The 21,546-nt window shown below is 39.1% G+C and overlaps 2 protein-coding genes across 2 annotated transcripts; one reads left to right on the top strand and one right to left on the bottom strand.

Annotated features, from left to right (window-relative positions):
- Window positions 1-134: 134 nt before the first annotated feature.
- LOC134652081 (tektin-3-like) lies at window positions 135-8,596 on the top strand. The gene is made up of 11 exons (XM_063507237.1): window positions 135-271; window positions 363-502; window positions 885-1,136; window positions 1,404-1,494; window positions 1,603-1,744; window positions 3,672-3,769; window positions 3,877-3,996; window positions 4,694-4,826; window positions 6,455-6,585; window positions 7,453-7,607; window positions 8,354-8,596. Exons 1-11 carry the CDS (start codon window positions 245-247, stop codon window positions 8,562-8,564), a joined length of 1,500 nt encoding a protein of 499 aa, XP_063363307.1. The 5' UTR covers window positions 135-244; the 3' UTR covers window positions 8,565-8,596.
- A 1,133-nt stretch (window positions 8,597-9,729) lies between these two features.
- Window positions 9,730-13,920, bottom strand: LOC134652114 (cytochrome c oxidase assembly protein COX11, mitochondrial). Its single transcript, XM_063507281.1, has 4 exons — window positions 13,601-13,920; window positions 13,061-13,216; window positions 12,182-12,349; window positions 9,730-9,976 (listed from the first exon to the last, which is right to left on the bottom strand). Exons 1-4 carry the CDS (start codon window positions 13,832-13,834, stop codon window positions 9,830-9,832), a joined length of 705 nt encoding a protein of 234 aa, XP_063363351.1. The 5' UTR covers window positions 13,835-13,920; the 3' UTR covers window positions 9,730-9,829.
- Window positions 13,921-21,546: the final 7,626 nt, after the last annotated feature.

The following is a 21,546-nucleotide window of genomic DNA, read 5'->3' as shown; positions in this document are numbered from 1 at the left end:
TTGTCAAACTGTCAATGACAGCTGATTGACATTTCCACCGCCATGTTGGTAGCATCTCCTTCGTTTCGTTATTGCATTGTATTGAAACTTAGATTTTTCGTCGTACGATCGTCTTTTGGTACAGATATGTATTTTCAAGTTGGCTACCCTGATTAAATTGAATATGTCAAGCTTATTCAAATTTGAAAATAATCTTACATTTTTTTAGCAATTTATTACAAATTCCAAATCAAAATTTATTAAAATGGCGAAGGAAGTGACGATGTGCTCGGTAAATCTATAATATACCCATTAATTTATTGATTGGGGATACTTACCTGACTTGAAAAAAAAACATAAAATATTTACACCTTTCTTTGCAGCAACTCCAACAATGGAACCCCACGAAGGAAACTGCGGGGGCACCGTTGGCGCCGCCACAGCTTGGGTACTGCTTCCATACTCCAAAGAAGCACCCTTGGAGGCCTATCATGGGCTACGAGGAGATCGAAGTCACTCCAATGTAAGTTGGATAAAGGTACTTTAGGTAGATAGATAATAGGTATGATGGGTATGGGTACATATCTATTCCACCTTTATTTTTAAAAGCTATAAGTAGGTTATAGTTATAGTTATAATTATATAGGTATTCAAAATAAAGGCGGAAATCTACTGTATCGACGTTGTGTTATATGATGGATTCACTTTGCAATATCTACGCAAATATTTCATCCTACGCTATAATAGGAAAACGAGATTCAGAGCTGTAGGTATGTCATATTCACGTATGGTGAAACCCATGAAAATTGCATGGAACTTGTTGAGATTTAATAAAAAGAAGATTGCTCGTTTAAAGGTATTAGATATAATAACGTCGTCATCGTAATACGTTAATATTTTGTCAGGCCTTCCCAACCCATAACCAACACGATGGTGGATCCGTGCTACACTCCAGCGGGCATGGCAGCCGAACCTCTCCGGTTTCCTAATCTGGTGACTGGCTTTGACCGGAGTCCCGAGCACGCGGCGCGAGCGGCTCTCTACACAAGATACACGCAGTACGAGTGGAACCAGAACAGCATCAAGAATTATAACGAGTCGGACGCGAAAAGGAACTTCTCGGAGCGCGTGAGGAATGATATCATGAGGATGCTTAGGTGAGTTGGAAGACCGGGTAGTGAGAATAGGTACTTAGTTTAGCTGTTTTAGAGTTACACAGCAAACTACAATAAAATATCAAAACTTTAACTATAACATATGAAAGAGGTGATACACGACTTCACCATTTGGCCAATTAGATGATAAATGAACGAGAGGAAAAAGAGTTGTCGCATATGCCATATGGCCAGTACCTATGAGTTTTTTCAAAAGTCGTTTTCAAATCTTCAATCAGTTAAATTTTACACGCATTTCATCTTTTTTAGGGAAACTGATGAAATTGGGTCACAGGGTCAAAGAGACTCGGGCAGAAGGATTGGGGAGCGAATAACCGACACTACCTTTTGGAGGAACGAGGTGAGCTGGCGTAGATTTCTATGTACCAAGTCGCTCTTGATAAAATCGGTACTATGCTCATATATGTAATTTGCCTTTCCTTCCTTTCAAGACCATGGGTGTTTACAGGTGTCAATAGAGATGGAGCGATTGGTGTCAACATGCGAGAAACTGAATGATACTCGGAGGCAGTTGGAACGCGCCATCGCGGGAATCGAAGGGCCGTTGCATATCGTACAGGAGTGCCTCTACCACCGCGAAAAGCGTCAGGGTACGTCGGTCCCTAAATATTATAAGTATCTACATTCTACACGTACTAACTCTAGGCAATTTGAGAGTTACGAACTTAGGTACAAACTTTTGGTACGCTGCGCTCTCATAAGATTATCACAGAACAGATGTTATTACCTATATGATATATATATAAAGCTGCAACACGACTGACTGATGATCAATTGATCTCCCGGAAGGGGGTTCGGGGGGTATTTGACTATGGTACGGTCGTATAGAGGGCGGCTCGGTGACCTCCAGAAAAATCTGACATTTGGTCTACCGCTCTCGGTCAGAAAAATGTTTGACGGCCCGGCCAAACGGTGAGACCTAGGTGGGGGGTGCTCGACCAAATGTCATAGAGGGCCCCGAGACAAAACAAACTGCATTAAAAAAAATTCAAAATGGCCGACTTTTTTTTTAAAATTTTTTCAAGTTGGTCCGAGCGCGCTGAGATTTGGCATGGCGGGAGATAGAGGCCTAAAGATTCGTATGATAAAAAATTTTTTTGGAAAAGTCCCAAGATGGCGGAGAAAATAGCAATTTTATTTTTGTATGGCAGCTCTAAAACGGTGCGAGATGGGTGGGGGGTGCTCGACCAAATGTCATAGAGGGCCCCGAGACAAAACAAACTGCATTAAAAAAAATTTAAAACGGCCGACTTTTTTTTTTTTTTTTTTCAAGTTGGTCCGAGCGCGCTGAGATTTGGCACGCGGCGAGCCTGGGGGCCCAAGATTACAATGTAAAAAAAATTTTTTGGAAAAGTCCAAAACGGCGCGGGCAGGGGCAAAAGTCAAATTTCCAAGTAGGTTAAGCGAGCCCGAAGGGCGAGCTTCAGGCTGGGAGGCCGGAGGCCGACCCCGCGACGGGCCGTCAGGCCCGGAGCTTCACCCCGGACGTCCAAGCGTCTCTTACCCCCAGTAATTTTGGGCGAGGCCGAAGGCCTCGCCGCGGGAATGACGAACAAAGCAAAATCCTATAAAAAAAGTGTGTTAAGCGAGCCCGAAGGGCGAGCTTCAGGCCGGGAGGCCGAAGGCCGACCCCTGCGGAGGGCCGAAGGCCCGGAGCCTTCACCCCGACTCCCAAGCGTGCAACCCTCAGTAATTTAAAGCGAGGCCGAAGGCCGAGCTGCGTGAATGCAGTGCTTCCAAGCGTTCTACCAAGTCAACTGTCTTGATAAGCGAGCCGTCGGGCCGAAGGCCCGGCGGCGAAGCGTCGAGGCTCGCGAAGGCCGAAGGCCGAGCTCCGCGTAGGGCCGAAGGCCCGAAGCGTCAAACGAGAGGGGGAAGTTGGATCTTAAACACGACCCAATAGTAAAAGTGGCTTAGACAAGCGAAACGGCGGGCCGAAGGCCGTAGGCCGTAGGCCCGACGTGAGCTTGTCAAGACACTTTTACTATTGGGTCGTGTTTAAGCTTCAACTTCCCGCTTACGCTCCCAAGCAAAACCAACCCTCCCCAAGTGTTTTAATAAGCGAAGCGGCGGGCCGAAGGCCCGACGCTGAGCTTCGAAACCCAGCGAAGGCCGAAGGCCGAGCTCCGCGTAGGGCCGAAGGCCCGGAGCGTCCCTTACGGTTTCCCAAGCACGCGAGGCCGTAGGCCGAGCTGCGGGAATGAAGTGCTCGCATGCGGATCTTTTCTTTCTAGCAAAAGTACAACTTTATTTCTTTTTCCCTTTGGAAAACAAATTACTACAGCACCAACAACAGCACCAACTACACAACAACAACAACAACAACAAACAGTACGCACACCGCGGGGCCCTCGGGCCCCGCGCACAGGGCAAAATCTAGTGTTAAGATCTATAGATGTGTATACCAGCTGCAAATAATGTGTGCATAAACTTTTGCAGCAGTACCTAAAGAAGAAGTTGATTAGTGTAAGATTTACCAAAGATATAAAATTGATTAATTATGTATTGTCCTCGCAGGGTTGGAGCAAGTGCATGACAACGTAGAACAGTCATTGCTCAAGGAGGTAGGCATTCTACGCGAGTGTCAGGACAAATTCCGCAATATGCTTGAGAAGGTACAAGACAGTTCACCGTGTTGACTGGATCTTTCAACTATACTTCCTTTTTTAACATTAGAAAAAGGACATATAATCTTGACGTGTCTTTTTATTGAAAAACTCAGGTGCGCGCGCAATCCAAGAACTGCCGCGCCACACAACACGAGCTTGAAACAGACATGAGGAACAAGGAATACGCACTCGGTATTGACTCCATGTGCCATCAACTCAACAACTTCTCCAAGGTAACATCATTTCTGGTCTACTATAGAGTATCTAGAGGCATCTCACTTTCTAAAGCCGATATTGATATAGGGAGAAAAAAAAAACAAGTAGGTACTTATTAGGTATAGGTACAGTGACTTGCCCCAGACTTTTACTATCGTTGCATAAAGTGTTATAGTTTTTCTGGAGTCTGTTTTATTAGATAGCGCTGCAATTAATTAGGTTTTAATTGACTGATGCTCACCAGAAGCTCTTTTATGAATTCGAAATGCAAGTTTCGAATTAAAAACAACAGGCCAATTTTTGTCTATGGAGTTAAATCCCCTCTGTTGTCAGACATTGACAGCGTTTAACCCCACTGCAAGTTAAGCAAGTTTGACACGGCTATCCTGCAAAAGGCATATATGTCCTCGTGTTTTGTTTAGCATACAATTATCAACATAGTCGTCCTCAAACTTCCTTTGGCGACAAATATAATATTAATATTAGCTAACACCAGGGATCGGAACCGGTTTTTTGCAAAAACTTAGAAATAACCATATTTTTCGAATTATTTTATACTCAGTTGTGTTTTTAGGTTACGACTTCGTATTATTAGATTGCCCAATTTGTAATGAAGTAATTAGCAAAGAACGAAAAAATACCGTTTCCGTTCCCATACAAAAAATACCGGTATCCGATCCCTGGCTAACACTATAACTTCCTTCCTGACTTTAGGGCTTACAATTCTACGCGGGTATCGAGCGCTATGACCCAACGGTGTGTGACACGGCACGTTGGGCCGCCGCCAGCGCGGCTACGCTGCAGCGCTCACAGTCCGAGCGAGCTAAAGCTATCCAGATGCTCTCAGGTATAGTTTGTAGCTTTCTAATAGACCCCGAAGGCTAATCCTATTGTCTATTGTTCAGTAAAACCGCACGTGCTACTTACCTGCAAAAAAGGGTCCTAATTATTCTATTTGGCACCTGAGCGCGGGCTAGTCCAACGCTCAAAAAACCAGTGTAGGTGCGCTCTCCGATAACGCGCCTTTGTTACGCATCTCGATGACACATTTTAGACTGGTTCTGTAGCGTTCGACTCGCCGGCACTCAGTAACCGAAGTACCGATTTTTTATGCAGGTGGTTGTGGCACGTGGCACGAGCGGTTTTTCTTAACAATAGACAATAGGATTAGCCTTCGGGGTCTATTAGAAAGCTACAAACTATAAATGGCTATAGGTGGTCTCCTTACTCTAACGTGCGTCAGGATCCTCTTAACCTTTTCCACGCCGTGTCAAACACAAAAGCTGTCACTCAGACGCCACATAATGAAGTGTCAAAACTGAAGTTGAACTTTATGTATGTGCACGTAAGTCGATGTTGCTCTGTGGTTTGTGACCGATTAATCGGTCTTTGGCGTTAAACCTACGGTGCGGATATATCGGTCATTGGCGTCCAAAAGGTTAAAGCGATCAGATTATCACAATCTTTAGTCTGTTAAAAACCCCTACCCAATATTCGATTGAGGTATGTCTCAATTAATCTACGTCTAGGGTTCCCGAACATATTTCAGTCAGGAGAGCTCTCTAATCATAGAGTACATATTGAAGGCTGCTTACAATGGTTATTAATAATAATAATATAATAATAATATTTATTTTAAAAGCGCTGGTGGCCTAGCGGTAAGAGCGTGCGACTTGCAATCCGGAGGTCGCGGGTTCGAACCCCGGCTCGTACCAATGAGTTTTTCGGAACTTATGTACGAAATATCATTTGATATTTACCAGTCGCTTTTCGGTGAAGGAAAACATCGTGAGGAAACCGGACTAATCCCAATACGGGCCTAGTTTACCCTCTGGGTTGGAAGGTCAGATGGCAGTCGCTTTCGTAAAAACTAGTGCCCACGCCAATTACTGGGATTAGTTGCCAAGCGGACCCCAGGCTCCCATGAGCCGTGGCCAAAATGCCGGGACAACGTGAGGAAGATGATGAATATAATAATAATATTTATTGCTTTCATATTGGTGTTCATACAGATGTTCTTAACTAATAATGTTTCACAATATGACACCCTGTAAGGGTATTGCAATTTTATCTAACACTAACACATAAAACAATTATAACATACAAATTACAGAATACCTACACAAACAAATAGTAGCCAAAAAAATTGTTTGTAGTATATGCCTATTTATGGTATTTATTATCATCCAAATATTCTTGTATAGAATAAAAACAATTACTTATTAAATAAGTCTTCAAGCTACCTACAAATTTATCATATTTTAATTCTTCCGCTATTTCTTTAGGAAGACTGTTAAAAATTCTTATAGATATGCTATAGGGACTTTTATTACTCATTTGTAAATTACTGGCAGGAAGGGCAATCTTATTTTGGTTTCTTAAGTTCAAGTTACTAGTATGACGGTCTTTAGTTTTCATATATAGGTCGGGATGTTTTTGCCAGAGTTTGAACCTAAATTTTGTATTTATTTACAGACACGGATAACTTAATCAACGTATCGGCAACGGAGATCTGGGATCAATGGAGCAACACCAACAGCGCGTTCACGCGCCGCATCGCTGAGACTATTGAGATCAAGAACAAGCTGCAACTCCATCTCCATAAGGTTTAACGACAAATCAATCCATCTTACTCTTATTTCCTGCTTGTTTTCCTCTGCTAGGGCGTGTAAATTCAATTCAATTCTTTATTCGTTCATCACAGGTACATAAATAGATGATAACTTAATATTCTAAGGAACAGCCATGATGTGCCTTTTGGCGTACGAAATAATTTCTTATTATCTAACTATATACATTTTTTTTTTACATTATTTACATGGGTAATGAGATTGGCATATGCAAATATAATTTAGTGAGTCAATTCATATACTTATACAAAAAAAATACAAAAAAAAAAAGACAAATGTTCATGTTATAACTATGCTAGGAATTAAGTATGCTAATAGATTACAAAGAACTTAAAAGCTCCTGGGTGCCTAATAGGGTCATCTCATTCCACCCTACTCATCCTTAAGGCACCGGGGCATGGATATATTGATTTAAGGGATGGTGTGGGGCGTAGCCTTTCCCCTTCCTTTGTCAAGCATCTTTCACCAGGACCGGTATCTATTACGTTTTCCCACAGACAATCCAACCTCTAGACATAGCATAGTCGCGCTACCCCCTCTGCCACACATACGGTAGCGTTACTCCATCTTCAAGTCAATCCCGTGCCGTGATTGGTCCGTGTCTTTGAACGGACCAATCACGCCACGGGATTCGCTCACCTCGTCCCCCCGCGCCCCCGTATTTTTGGCAGCATCGGTGACATGAAAGAATTGGCCTAAGCTCAGTCTAGAGGTTGGATTGTTAGTGCGTTTTCCCCTCGATCTTCAATCTCCAATCCGTCATCAGATGTACACTTTAGGGTGCTAAACTAGGGTGCTAGGGTGGTACAATGGGTGCATTGCATAACCTATGTCACTTGTCAGGTGCAACAAGAAATCTTCGACATCGAGAAGACTCTAGAGCTCCTGAACAAGGCTATAGAGGACAAGTTGCAACCGATGCGCGTCGCACACACGCGCTTGCAGGCGCGCACCAACCGCCCCCACCTCGAGAAGTGCCGCGACGAGGCACAGAACAGGTATTCTTTATCAATTATGTATCTATTTAATTTAGTGGTCCCTGGAAGCACCTGAAGTGGTCCGCAAAGTTACCACAGAACAATCCTGTGTTGACTTTGATCGTCATAGATTACTTCCACACGGTCACGGTCGCCATGAAATAGGCAGAGTACCGGGAGGGGTACCGTGTTATCGTTTATGTCATGACACTATACAAGTCACCACCAATCTCCTCTAGTAATTCTAATAATCAACTATATATATTGTTAAACTAAAGTCTATTTTTTTATTCGGTAGACTGAAATGACAGTTAATAGTATGAAATGACATTTCATGTTCATACAATTAACTGTCATTTCAGTCTACGGAATAAAAAAATAGACTTTACTCGTCTTAAAGAGGAAATCCCTTATCGGATGGAGAGGTGTTTTATCTGTTTATTAATTCGATTAGTACCCACTACGTGGTTTACGTGTATTACGTGAGCTACGCGCATCTGCCTATCACACAGTCCGTGGTCCAAGAAAAGTCCCTTATCACTGAAAGGTTAAGTACTACTGGTAAAAAACTGTCTTTTTGGTCTTGTGGGCCGTTTCATTTTTGAGTCGAACACCAAACAGCGCCGCAAGAAAGCCAGAAGACGAGCTACAACAGAGACCCGTCGTGCACACTAACTCTCACATGTGATGCTGATGTTGTAAAACGCTCTGTTGGTTTGCTTCCTCTGTTGGAGATTCGTCTTGAATTTGCTATTTCCTCATTACAGACTCGTAAAGGAAGTGTGCGACCTCCAGGAAACCATGGAGACCCTTCGCTCTAAGATCGCCACGGCGGAAGGCACGCACCAGACGCTGCTCGGCGTGCGCGCCGGGCTGGAGGCGGACCTGCGCAACAAGAGCGCCACTCTCTTCATAGACCGCGATCAGTGCATGGGCCTGCGGAGAGGATATCCCGTCACCGCCGCTATCAAGTCCTAAGGCGATCTTGACATCTTGACGTGCGAGCGGGACATCGCTATACAAGGCAGGGATCGGAAACGGTATTTTTTCGTTCTTTGCTAATTACTTCATTTCTAATTGGGCAATCTAATAATACGAAGTCGTAACCTAAAAACACAACTGAGTCCTACATTTCGAGTATACTCGTTCAAGCAAATCTTGTCAGTAGAAAAAGGCGGCAGATTTGAAAAATCGCGGGTTAGCAACACTACGTTTGAATTATTCGAAAATCGCGTGTCATTATATCTTATCTGTGGAACTGTTTTGTTTACATATCATCGATGTTCGATGTACATTGCTGCTCTTTGTTCGTTTCCTAGGGATACCATACTTTAGTTTGCTTTACATTGTTACTGACATATCCGGCTTGACAGACTATATAAAATAATTCGAAAAATATGGTTATTTCTAAGTTTTTGCAAAAAACCGGTTCCGATCCCTGATACAAGGTGTAATCTAAAACGTCATACAAGATAATCAAACCTGAATCTTTTCATGATTTTGAACAACTTTTACTATGGGGTCAACTTTGTAAATTAACAATAAAAAAAATCTTTGCCATACATTTTTGTCTACCTCCCCTTGACTATTTCTATGGAACAGCTCAATTTTTTTTTAATATTACAAAATTGACCCCATAGTAAAAGTTGTTCAAAATCATGAAAAGATTCAGGTTTGATTGTCTTGTATCACGTTTTAGATTACACCCTGTATACGTGCATATAGTTGTCTCGTGGTTCTGACGCCATCATATTTTTCTTGTTTGTACTTAAGCCTTAAGGGATCTCTTTTAGGCACTTTGCAAGTGCAAGTTGGTTATGGGTTCCCTGTTATAAATTATGAGTAAATCTATAAAACGTGCGGTGTTTTTATTTTCTCAAACAGAGCCCAAGGGATTAAGAGTAGAAAAACTTATATGTATTGGCATCCTAAGTTTCAAATTTTCTAATGTACACGTTGTATACTTAAGACTTTGCCAATGTGTTAGATTGTCCAGTGTTTCGTTTAGTGTATTAAAAATTATCATGATGTCGATTTCGATTTTTCATCTTTCATTTCAACCACTGAAACCCGGAACTGACACTTCTGAATATGAAATATTGATCAAGGATTTTGTTACTATAATTAAAAGTAACAAAGTGCATTTTGCATTTCATTATATTCAAAAATAAACTTAACAAACCGCATCATCTTAAGCAAAACAAATGCATTCTAAACTATTATTTACAGTAGGTGTAATGTCATTATTGCTTGACATACGTGGGTACGGGGAGCTTCAGACCCTCCTTTGCCTCGAAGAAAGTGTACGAGAGCACGATCTCATCTACGTACTCCATTTGAGGGTCCTGGGTGTACTCGGGGTCGATGTAGAAGAACACTGGCATGTCCACCTGAAATCAACACATTTGGATAATTACCAGTGATCGGGGATTTCTATGCCACTTGGGGTGAATGACCTCAATCATTATGCTAGTATGGATATGCCGCGGGAATCCGGGATTCGTGTGCGATATAGGAGAGTGTTTTGGCATGTTACTGTTAATCAATGCATTGCATATATTATTAATATGAATAATTGAAAATTTGATTACAGATCAATTGAATATATCAATAAAACCACTAAGCTCGCATTACCTTATCAGTTTTGCATTGCCTTTCAACGACCGAGTCGAGACCCATGTTTTTTACAGTCCTTTATTTTATAAACGAATTACCAACACCGAAATAGCGTTTACTTTTCGAACAGTTTTGTTCCTATCGCGGGCCAAGTGGCGTATCCATATTACCATTTCGACTTGATATCCCGCGGTGTGGCATAGAAATCCCCGATCACTGATAATTACTATTAACAATGTATAGAAAGGTCGCTGAAGATACGGCGTGGCGCGAGCTTGTGAAGGCCCTTTGTACCTTTGGCACAGAATAATAGTACTAGGTACAGAAGACTCACTCTCTAACAAAACGCGTCTGATACGATCAGCACAGATATGGCCGCTAGGTGGCGACAGCGCCACGCGCGGCTTATGGCTTTCCCCAAAATTGGGGTGGAACGGATGTACTTTTAGCTACCTGTAGCAAAGCGACGAAATGTGAGCCACGCCTGCCTTTGGGGTGCCATAGGACAACAACAACAATGTATAGTTTTTTATTTATGTTTAATTTAGGTGTGTGAGGAAACTGGACTAATTCTATCCCACTAAAAACATTTTCATGTAAAATGTTGCCAAGACGAAACCATAAGGCTCGCACTGACAAAAAGTTATCAGATATCTTGTAGAGCCAAGCTTCTAACTCTAACAGGCCCTACCTTCACAGACTCTACACCTTAGTCAAAATATGTGGCTTGGCCGTTTCGTCACATGGGCGTAAGGCGAAATATGTATTCACTATTCATTATTTTTTATTATAAAATAGTTCTTGTAATAATGAAACGGCCAAGCCACATATTTTGACTAAGGTGTAGAGTCTGTGAAGGTAGGGCCTGTTAGAGTTAGAAGCTTGGCTCTACAAGATATCTGATAACTTTTTGTCAGTGCGAGCCTTATGGTTTCGTCTTGGCAACATTTTACATGAAAATGTTTTTAGTGGGATTTCACATCTTTTTGTGAGTTGCTTATGACAATCTTCTGATTTAAAGGGTTGCGGGTGATTTACTATTAAAAATCCTGAAATACGTACTTGGGGGGCATCTTTTATATACAATCTGCTTTTTTACTGATTCCCCATACAAACTTCCACCCCCTTTTTCCCCTAACGCCTTTTTCCACCCCTTTTCACCCTTACAGGGTGATTTTGGGGTTGAAACTATTTTATATCCTTCCCCATAACAATAACTATCTACATACCAAATTTCAACTAAATCGGTTCCGCGGTTATCGATTTTTCATACAAAATTCCACCCCCCTTTTCACCCCCTTAGGGGCTAATAATTTCAAGTTTTTGAACTTTTTTGTTATTTGTAGACTAATACTATCTCACATACCAAATTTCAGCTTCCTAGGACTTCAGGAAGTACCCTAGAGGTTTTGATGATCAACAGTGAGTGAATGAGTCAGTGACGAAATCGGGGTTTTTTAGACATTCATAAAATCCAAAGTATAAGAGCTATGCAATTGAAATTTTTTATGCTTAATAAGTCCACTACTGACATCATATCCCGAGAGTTTTGTTTATCTGGTATAATCCAAACCCAAGTTAAGAGGGTTCAAAAAAACGACGAAGCGCTTCGAGAAAAGGTAGGTAGTGCCCTTGCACTTCGCTTTGCTCGTCTTGGCGGGGGCACTACCGTGCCCCCAGATTAAGGCCTAGTTTGTCCTCTGTGTTGTAATATGATAGTACCTTTTGTAAAAACGAGTGCCTGCCCCGATTCTTGGGATTAGGTTGCCGAGCAGACCCCAGGCTCCCTATGTGAGTTGTGGAACACAAACATCAGTCAAACACCAAGATCCCGGGCGCAAGCGAGCTAATGTAAACCCTAAGTAAGTGTGAAGGTTACTTTGACAGCGTCCGCCATAACACCTATAGTGGTCCTTGGCGCGGTGGGCACGATTAGTAACGTCACCTTTAGGTGTTCTTGGCGTTCAAAGGGTGCCTACCTGCTCGTGGGGGTTGAGCTGCTGCTCTTCAAAGCAGAAGCACTGGATCTTGTTGAAGTATTGTCCGGCTTCAAACGGGATCACATTGTATGTGCTGATGCCCGTCACGGGCTTGTCAGTAGGGTTGCGCGCTGTGTAGAACGCGAGGGCTGTCTCGCCAGGCAAAACCTGGTAAAAAATTTAGACTACAATAAACATTACACTGATTTAAACTTTCACGATTTTTACACATTACATATTAAATTGTACAACGGGATTTAACCAAAACGTGCGCAAAACGTTCAAGCGGATAAACAAGACCAAGTGCGGGTAGTTCGAAAAACTCGCGCGGTTAGAAGATGCTGATGTCAACTTAAGCCAGTCTTCTCCGAGACCACGGGGACAACGCCGTCCTCGAAACGTCGGAGGTAAATCTTAAAACTTAGATACGCGATTAAGTCCCGTTATACAATTTAACAATTACAATAAACATTGTAAACAAGCTTAATTTTTAAAATTTAACAAGAATAATTAAAGTACCAAACAAAAATGAGAGGTTTATTGCATCTGCCATTCTTATTGCTTAAAATTATAACTATATCTTGCCAAACCCCAACACTCCACAATACAAAAACGATCCATTTGGCAACCCCAATTTAGTATTAAAAATAAACGCAAAATGCAAAGTGGGGTTGCCGGATGCATAAATAATCATTTGACATGAATTACAATCAAAATGATAATTATAAATACCTTAATGCTGGTATATTAGCCAGATCACAAAACTTATATAATTTTTAACAAATAATATCCTTACAAAATAACGAGAAACACGAAGTTGGCTGGAATCAAGTCATATTCTCAATTTTTAAACAGGCTGAAAAAAAAACCAACACTCACCGTGATATCTGGTTGCTGTGGCTTGAAGTTCCACTGCATGGACGAGGCTACATCTGCATTGAAGCGCACCCGGATGGGCCGATGCTTAACTGAAGTCATTGTGCTCACTACATCACTCGCCTCCGCCAGTCCTGTTGTCCCTCCATAGCTGTAAGCCTGTGATTAAAGCAAGGCTTTAGGTGACAAGCCACTGCTCCATATATAGAGCTCACAGATAAACCTTTACTAGTAAGAGTTGAGATATTGAATTCCAACTGGGATTTATATCCAGTAATCTCAAATAAAGACATTCTTCAGTCCACAAATCTAATATAAAAATTGTGTTAACAGTTTAATACTATAGATTAGGGTCATGCATTATTAAAAATAAAATATTAAGTAAACTTGTGGAGTTCTAAAATCTTTGTTTTGCTTTTAAAGTCTATGTTTTAAAGGTAGAGTGGATTGAATGCAATATGGTATTCATAGATCTAATGCACAAAATTTGCAAAGTGCATAATAACAGGAAAATATAGCTAATTATTGTGAGGTTAGTTTTACCTGGCAGAATATTCGGTAGAGCGGCACAGCTGCGTAACTCAGGCCCACAGTCATGACACCTAGGGCTACTACATAGTTTAAAGTTGATCTGATATTCTTCTTCTGGTCGTGAGCGCCTCGGATAAAGAAGTTGGAAGGACATTTCACAGGAGTCAATAATTTCGGTGTAGATCTGATAATACTGTTCCTTAATAAATTAACATTGCAACTATTCATGAATATAAGGCGGTTCATGATGATGTTTCATTCAATGTTTAATAGAATATTATATTTATATTACAACATTTTCAGTAAATCGGAGAAATTGTATGCCCGATAAACATTTTTAACTCATTTTTTTAGATGTCAAACTAATCTGACATGGTGACATGACAGTGACAGGAGAGAGTCGTATTTTTCGACTCTTATGTAACAAGTTTTTATTAGTACTATACGGAGCACTACCGTGCCCCTAGATTCCATTGACCTTGGTGCGGCCTGGCACATGTTCGATCGTGTGTAAGGTGGTACGTCGTATGTCCGTTAAGGACGCAGCTATAAGTGAGAGCGAAAAAGAGATATTTTGACCGCACGAAGGTCGCGGTCCGATCGTCTGTAATGGCTTTAATAACTACGACACTTATACTTGGTCAACCAGATCTTGACAGTAGAAAAAGGCGGCAAATTTGAAAAATGTAGGCGCGAAGGGATATCGTCCCATAGAAAATTTGAATTTCGCGCCTTTTTTTACTGTCACGATTTGGTTGACCAGCTATAGTGTTGCTAGTTCAAAAACAGGTCTTAACGGATACGGATATTCCTTATGTCAAAACGAATTTATTATAACACTAACACAAATTTTGAATTGGAATAGCATTTGATCTGATTTGATCCGTGATATCTAATTATTGGTCACAGAAGCCTCCGTATTCAATCGTAGTTGTAATGTGTTTGATTGTTACATTCAAGAAATTATGTCGACAGATTTTATTGGCATAATAAAGCGGCAATTCTGTAAGTGTTTACAATGTTTTATAAATTGTTATTTCCGTATAATTGTATTTAGTAAAAGTTATCACTGCTGCATAACACTTTCTTAGTTGAAGGGCTTTTGAAATTAACTTGCACTGAAGATGATTAAGCTCTTTCTTAAAGCTACTTAAATGGTAAGTTATCCAACGAACCTTGAATAGGTATTCATGCTCCATAAAATAAAGTGGGCAATCGTAAATTAAACGTCCACGTAAAAGAATAAATTACTTTAATATCACAATTTTGTTAAACCTAGGTGCTCTCTGTGCATCATCGTTTGTATTCTAACGACAATTTGTGTTTCGTCTTGATGTGTGCATCTGTGTGCGTTTTTTGATAAGCTTTGTAATTACAATCTAGAAATGGACATCGGAACATTGGCTCTTTTCCGCATTCGTAAGTAACATGCCGCCTGTATGTGCTTTTATGCCGGTACTTTCTCTTGCATTTCTCACATTCGTAGGACATGTCGTATTGGGACCAGTAGTTTTTTGTCTTCATTGGCATGATGGGCATCATGTTTTGCATCATTGTTTTAAAGAAATCAACCTCACCTGAAACAAGAAGTCAGTTTGTAATCAACTTCTTATTGGCTCACCCTATGAATTATTCTAAAATTCTACTTACAGTAAACTCTAGCTAATGCTATCGTACTATTTTCGCGATGTGATATCCTTAGGACAAGATCAAGGATCTATTAATAAAAAAATCGTTATTAAATTGAAACATTTATTCACATGCATTTCCAATTAAAAAAACAACAAACCAAACACACTCAATGTCATTAAAAATACAATAATCATTTAAATTAAATTGCGTCTTTCGGAAATTGGAGGATGGATCACTTATTACAGTTAGAAAATTGTAATCACGCTAAAGCTTTAAACGAGTTTACCGAGATTGTTTGGTTTAGGACATTCAGACGTGGTGTAAACTACTCTCATAATAAAATTGTTGTAGATAGAGACACATCATAGAGAAACTACAAATAAGAGGATACCGCCAAGTTTTATATTTATCCGAGAGCTCACTAGATGGCGTTGCTCTATTTAAATTGACGCCATATACAAAGTTTCGTAATCCCACTGCCGCATACATTTTATAATACTGTCAAGCATACCTATATTACTTAATTTGGCTCATTTTAGCAGTTTATAGTTTATGTAAAGTACCTAATTTCTATTCAGATTAAGTTGCCCGATTAAGTATTGTCTAGTTGTTTTATGTATATTTGAATGATGTAGGTACACTTTCTTAATAAAAAATATATTTTTCTAAACTACAAACTGAATTACGTATTAATTTACCAAGTTTGATCATCTAATAAATGTAGTATAAGTAAAATAGGTAGATCATATATTTTGATATAATTCTTGTTCTGTCTAGAAAGTTATCTTCAATACAAAACCAAAACAATAAACCTCCTAGAATAATGTCACGTCTTTAACTAATATCCAAAACACATTATCTAGTAAATAACCATAATAATTTACCTAACAGTAATTAAATCTATGTATTTTATTAAAGCACTAAAATCTTAGGCTAAGAATCGACTGGTAGATTCTTTGGTTTCAATATTGCGCGATTCAAATTTGAACTTTAACGGTAACTTAGTATAACAGTAACAAATGCAATAAAATCATTAACAGAAATACTGTACTAATACATTTTTTGGTTACAAAACGTTTGGTATACATAACATAACACTTGCTCACGACAAAAATACCATCCGGGCGGAAAGTCAGGCTGTAACATTAATGTAGTCTGAGAGGAGTAAATAATAAAGACTGCTAATCTCCACTGAATGTTTCAACAGAAGGCGTTACCATGAAAGCTCTGTGTCACAGAGTGGTCCCATTAGCCATTATTCGAAGGGACATAAGATCGTAGGTATGGAGTTTGTAAGTACTTGTTATTTACACGGCTCAGGGATCAGAAGAACAGGGCCTTAATTTACTGTTTTTTTGATAGCATAATTAGGCATGTTCTTTTGATTTATTCAAAGACAAAGGAACTGTCGTAGCTGCAAGTACACTACACAGATGAATTACAAGGTACCTACTACTGCACTGTCCTACGAGGTAACTGCCAAATGTTTACACTTCGTAATCTTGTCCCGCGAAGTATGATAGAAGTATATAGCTGCTATGCAGTTGTCAAAACCGTGCCTCGATCATTATATTCTTCAACTGTGTATTAGAGTTATTTTGTCTTCGATAATGTGTCAGACCTCACTATCATTTCCCCCTTATACTTTACGATAATACATTTTCTTTGGTAACAAGGAACACACACTTAACAAATAATTATTTTATAACAAGAACAAGAAAATATAACAAATCTATTCGTAATATAATAATGTATAAAATGTCTTACATATAACTAATTACATTTGTCTAAAATTTAAAATTTAAATCAACAGTCAAGATAAAATAGCTGCCCTACAGTAGCTGCCAAAAATAAGTTTTAGCTAGAAATAGGTACTTTAAACATTGCATAATAAGACAAGTCCATTCGTCTTATCCAATGTAAAAACTAATTTCACCGGATAAGTATAACTGTAACTGCACACGAATATGTAGCTACACTTATCGCCAACTATAAAAAGTTCCAATGATTTTTTTTCTTATTGGACTTTCTAAGACAAAATATAATTAAGGCACAAGGTTTGGCACTACGTTTGAATATTTTAATAGCCTCTACATTATTCTGCTAACAGTACACCTACTAGATTAGGTATGTTAAAGGCACTCTCTTACATACTTCACATGAAATTATAAAATTTATAAATATCAAACTTTAGAATCATTACTTCGAAGATCTGTTAAGGTTTACCATATGTCTTATACATATGATAAAGGTTAGAAAATACCCTATAATAAAACTGTAAAATTAACAAAACAAATTTGATTGATAACTGTCTAAAGAGTCAGGCCACAGTACAAGAACAGTAGTGAATCTTCATATAAATGTGCCGCTGCCGGCTTGAATGTGTGCGTGCGCACCGGGCGCCGTGTACGCACGCGCTGCCACGCACACATTCGGATAATATACGGGGGAATACGGTGGCGGCAGTGTGGGCCGTACCGCGACTGTGATCGCGCGCATTCGAGTACGCTCGCATTTACCTGCTCTTACCGTCCTTAATTTATACCTCATTTATGAATTGATAGAACATTTCATTATATTATATAAACAGAAACCTAGTGCTACTCATAATACGCAAATAATATTTAACTAAAAATAAAAGTGACGACCCTAAGCGCCAACGCAAGAGTAGGTAAATAACTTGCCGAGCGGCCTTAGATTCACTACTGTTCTTAGTATACTGTGGTCAGGCTAAGCTAATACCTACTGCATCATGTTTGATAGCAGAGTGTGGAAGTGTTATTATAAAAGTCAAACTTCTATAATTTAAAATAATATTTCACATTCTGTGCTATTAAATACGGTGCAGTTAGCTTAGCCATCCTCTACCTTATGTTTAGCCGGTGGGGTGGTTCCAAAACGCTTCCTACTAAGGTTTCTAATGTATTCAGAAAATGTTTAGACATACAATTGCCATTAGAAATAATCATCAAATTATTGGATACACCGAGGTAGCTAAGGATATAAGATAAGGTCTTGCCGACTACCTACGTCCAAATTAAAAAGAAGAAAGGGCAAAAACCCCTTGTTATTTCTCTGACGGTTAGAATTATATTAGTGTCGATTTTACATTATTGCAACTACTCGGGTATAATTAGCATAGTAGACTCACGACAGTTTAAATTCGAGAACGGAAACCGTCTTTTCAGTAGCCTGTTAGGTTTTTAACACATTCACTGCCAGACAAAAAACGGCGCACTACCCCAGAAATCGGTCGTCTATAGCTGCGTATAAAACAACCCGCCCAGCGGGTTGTCCGGCATCTGAGCAAAATTCACGAGCGCCCACCAGGTGGGTTCCTGGTAGTGAATGTGTCAGAGAAAATCCAAGCCCGAAAATCACCCTAGTTATATACCTACTAAATACATTGATAATGTAGTTGGGCTAGTCAGTGAAATGTCGTGCTCCTCTGCAATGATTCTGTTACGATAGTGCATTTGCTTACAATAGCTGTAAAATTAAAAAAAAATACACTTAACGTCATCCGTTATGATGTAGACTGTAGGTTGGCCTGCATACTTCATTTATTTCTATACTATCCTCTTGCATTCGGCTCGATGATATTGTAGAGTTAAGTATTAAGTCCAAGGATTTTCTTTCTTTGAAACTGTTAATAGCTGTAACAGAAATAAGATTTAATATTTCTTTATTATCAACAAACGATGGCCATTAATAACAGTTTATATTGATTAAGGCAAATAATTTAATATTGCAAATCGTGTTCCTCGTTATTCAGGTAAGGTTTCTTAATTATGTGGCTTTACATATTTTCATATCAATTTATACGCAATTTATTTTGTATAACGCTTTGATTTCAGCTTGGGTATAACGCCATCTAGTAAGCCGAGCGTGAGTTTATGGACATTATTATTTCTGAAAGGTGTCTTTAGCATTTAAAATTGTTTATCAATGACCATTTTCAAATTATTAGTTGTCTTGCGAACTGAAGGTATTGTACATCCAAACTACTGCATTCTAGGTCTAGGATATGAAGCTATCAAACTTAAAATAAAACACTACAGTTAAATACGTGCAAACTAATACACTAATGGAATGGAAGTGATACCGAACCGGAAGTTGAAATTTAAAATCATGCTCAAATAATTTATCTATGTGTTACTATCCAATATTGTTTAATAAAGTAATTTCCCAAGAAAAATCTTAAGTACCTAGTTGGTTAGTTATTCATGTTCTAGCTAGAAGACTTAAACCCAATGTTAGTCGCTATGGAAAAACAAGAACTTTACTGACATGGACACCCTGGCGTGTCATTCCGATACGAAATCCACCTTTTCCGGCAAATCTTTATGTAAATGGCGTTCGTGCAATAACAGGTTGTGTTTCTGATAGGCCCGATACACACAGTAAGGGCACTTAAAACTGGGCTGTTTTCGGCACTCGTATTTAATGTGCCGTTGTAGAGAACCTTTGTGCTTATACTTGTTGCCGCAGTCCACACATTCGTATAGCGTCCATCCCGCCTTACCGCCGCTCAAACCCGAAGTACCATAACCCAATATATAAGGAGTGTACAACTGTGCAACTGAAATAAAACGCAAATCAAAATAAAACGTGCAAGTACTTAAGCTACCACCGTTACTGTAAAGCCAAGCCACCTTTAAGAATAAAATGTGCCGCCAAGCGTAGGATAATGCACCATGTCTCCCATTAATTTGCTTTATCTACAGGTATATCTATATCTACCTCCTTATATTATACATGCGACCATTTAAACCTAAATTTTGTTCGTTTCACAGTATTTGATCAGCAAGGACCAGTCTGATTTGCCAAAAAAATTACAGGGCTAGCACAAACTATTCGATGTAATAATTTATCATCTTTGAAGTTTTCTCAAGAGCGGTAGACTTTGACGCGCATTATGAAAGTCATCTGCAGACTAAAATCAGACTGTTCCTAGTTACAAGTTTTCGAAATACACAGGTATATTTTATCACTTATCATAGTTATCATGCAATGTTAGTGTTTGTTAGTTTTGTATCCCATACAATTCGTCCCAATCCTCCCAAATTTGACCATTAGCAAGTGAAACCAAAGAATCAAGTATAGCAACTTTATTAAAATACAAAATGGTTATACAAATACAATCAAATGCATTTAATCACTGTAACTTCATCAACAGATTAAACTTGGTTCTATCACCTAGTAATATTCTATAGGCAGTATCTAGATTTGTTCATTAGCAAATGCCCTAATTTCACACATGCGCTTTATTACGCGCGTTGAAAAGCCATAGTAATGCAGCAATTTGTTAGTGAGAATGTATATAACCGTCTCTTTCTAACAGATTCCTGTACTTTTCAACCCGCCCTGAATAAACACTCATGTGAAAGAGGGGCAATACATCACTAGGATCATGATCTTACCAATAATTAGGAATACATTAGTTTTACTACATTGTATCGCTGTTTTCTATGCGTCTTGTCTGCAAAAATTACATATCACAGTTATGAGAAATGCTGTACTTTGCAAAGAAGTTAGCTTCTTCAAGAGGATCACTATCGTCAAACTAACGCTTGTTTTTGAACTAGTTTAGAAACTGGAACGTTTTAAACCCTAATGACTAACGATTGAAGGCACTTAGTTTTATATTGACAAGACTTCGTATGGTTGTACTGCGAACTTTACATTTTGATTGTATGATGGTAACTCCGGAAATAACCTACAATGGTACCATGTTAACACTAAATCAACAAATTTTTGATTATTTGTTCACAAATGTTTATAAGCTACTATAACATGGTACCGACACTAATCTTATAATAATTTCTAAATGGTAATGAATGTGTAAATATTTACTTAAACTACGTGGAAGAATATTTGAACTTCTAAAAATTGGATTGTGCACTAAGTATCGATAACGCAATTTTAATGGCAGTGTCTTCAGCTTCAACGATTAAAATCAACAATTTTCATAAGGCACTTCTAGCTATTGCAGGTCTGACCTAACAACCACGATTGGCCCCAAAAGGAGTAATTATAATTACAGATAAAATCACAAGAACGTATCAATTAACAGACATACAATTCCAGGAACTACAGAGTTTGTCAATTGTCCACTCAACTGATATAAGAATTTTAACATAAAAAATCCTAGACTAAAGATAAAATAAATGCATTAGACGTAAAGAGATCTAAAAATAATAGAAAAATTAACTTAAGTGAGTATTACAATATAATGGAACATGCATTATGGCAGAGAACTAGAGCTTGCTTACTAAGCGGTAATAGCTTCATTTTAATTAAAATTAAAATATCATTTTTATATA

This window comes from Cydia amplana, chromosome 11 (assembly GCF_948474715.1).
Source record: "Cydia amplana chromosome 11, ilCydAmpl1.1, whole genome shotgun sequence".
In the NCBI taxonomy this organism is placed as follows: domain Eukaryota; kingdom Metazoa; phylum Arthropoda; class Insecta; order Lepidoptera; family Tortricidae; genus Cydia; species Cydia amplana.
Note: the sequence above shows the minus strand (reverse complement) of the source record. Positions and strands in the feature narration are given on the sequence as shown.

Coding starts and splice junctions, on each gene's coding strand:
- LOC134652081 (XM_063507237.1), top strand. CDS start 245: ATGGCGAAGGAAGTGACGATGTGCTCG. Junction 272..362: donor AGGAAGTGACGATGTGCTCG/GTAAATCTATAA, acceptor CTTTCTTTGCAG/CAACTCCAACAATGGAACCC. Junction 1,495..1,602: donor CTACCTTTTGGAGGAACGAG/GTGAGCTGGCGT, acceptor GGGTGTTTACAG/GTGTCAATAGAGATGGAGCG.
- LOC134652114 (XM_063507281.1), bottom strand. CDS start 13,834: ATGAACCGCCTTATATTCATGAATAGTTGCAATGTTAATTTATTAAGG. Junction 13,217..13,600: donor TCTACCGAATATTCTGCCAG/GTAAAACTAACC, acceptor CTTTAATCACAG/GCTTACAGCTATGGAGGGAC. Junction 12,350..13,060: donor CACAGCAACCAGATATCACG/GTGAGTGTTGGT, acceptor ATTTTTTACCAG/GTTTTGCCTGGCGAGACAGC.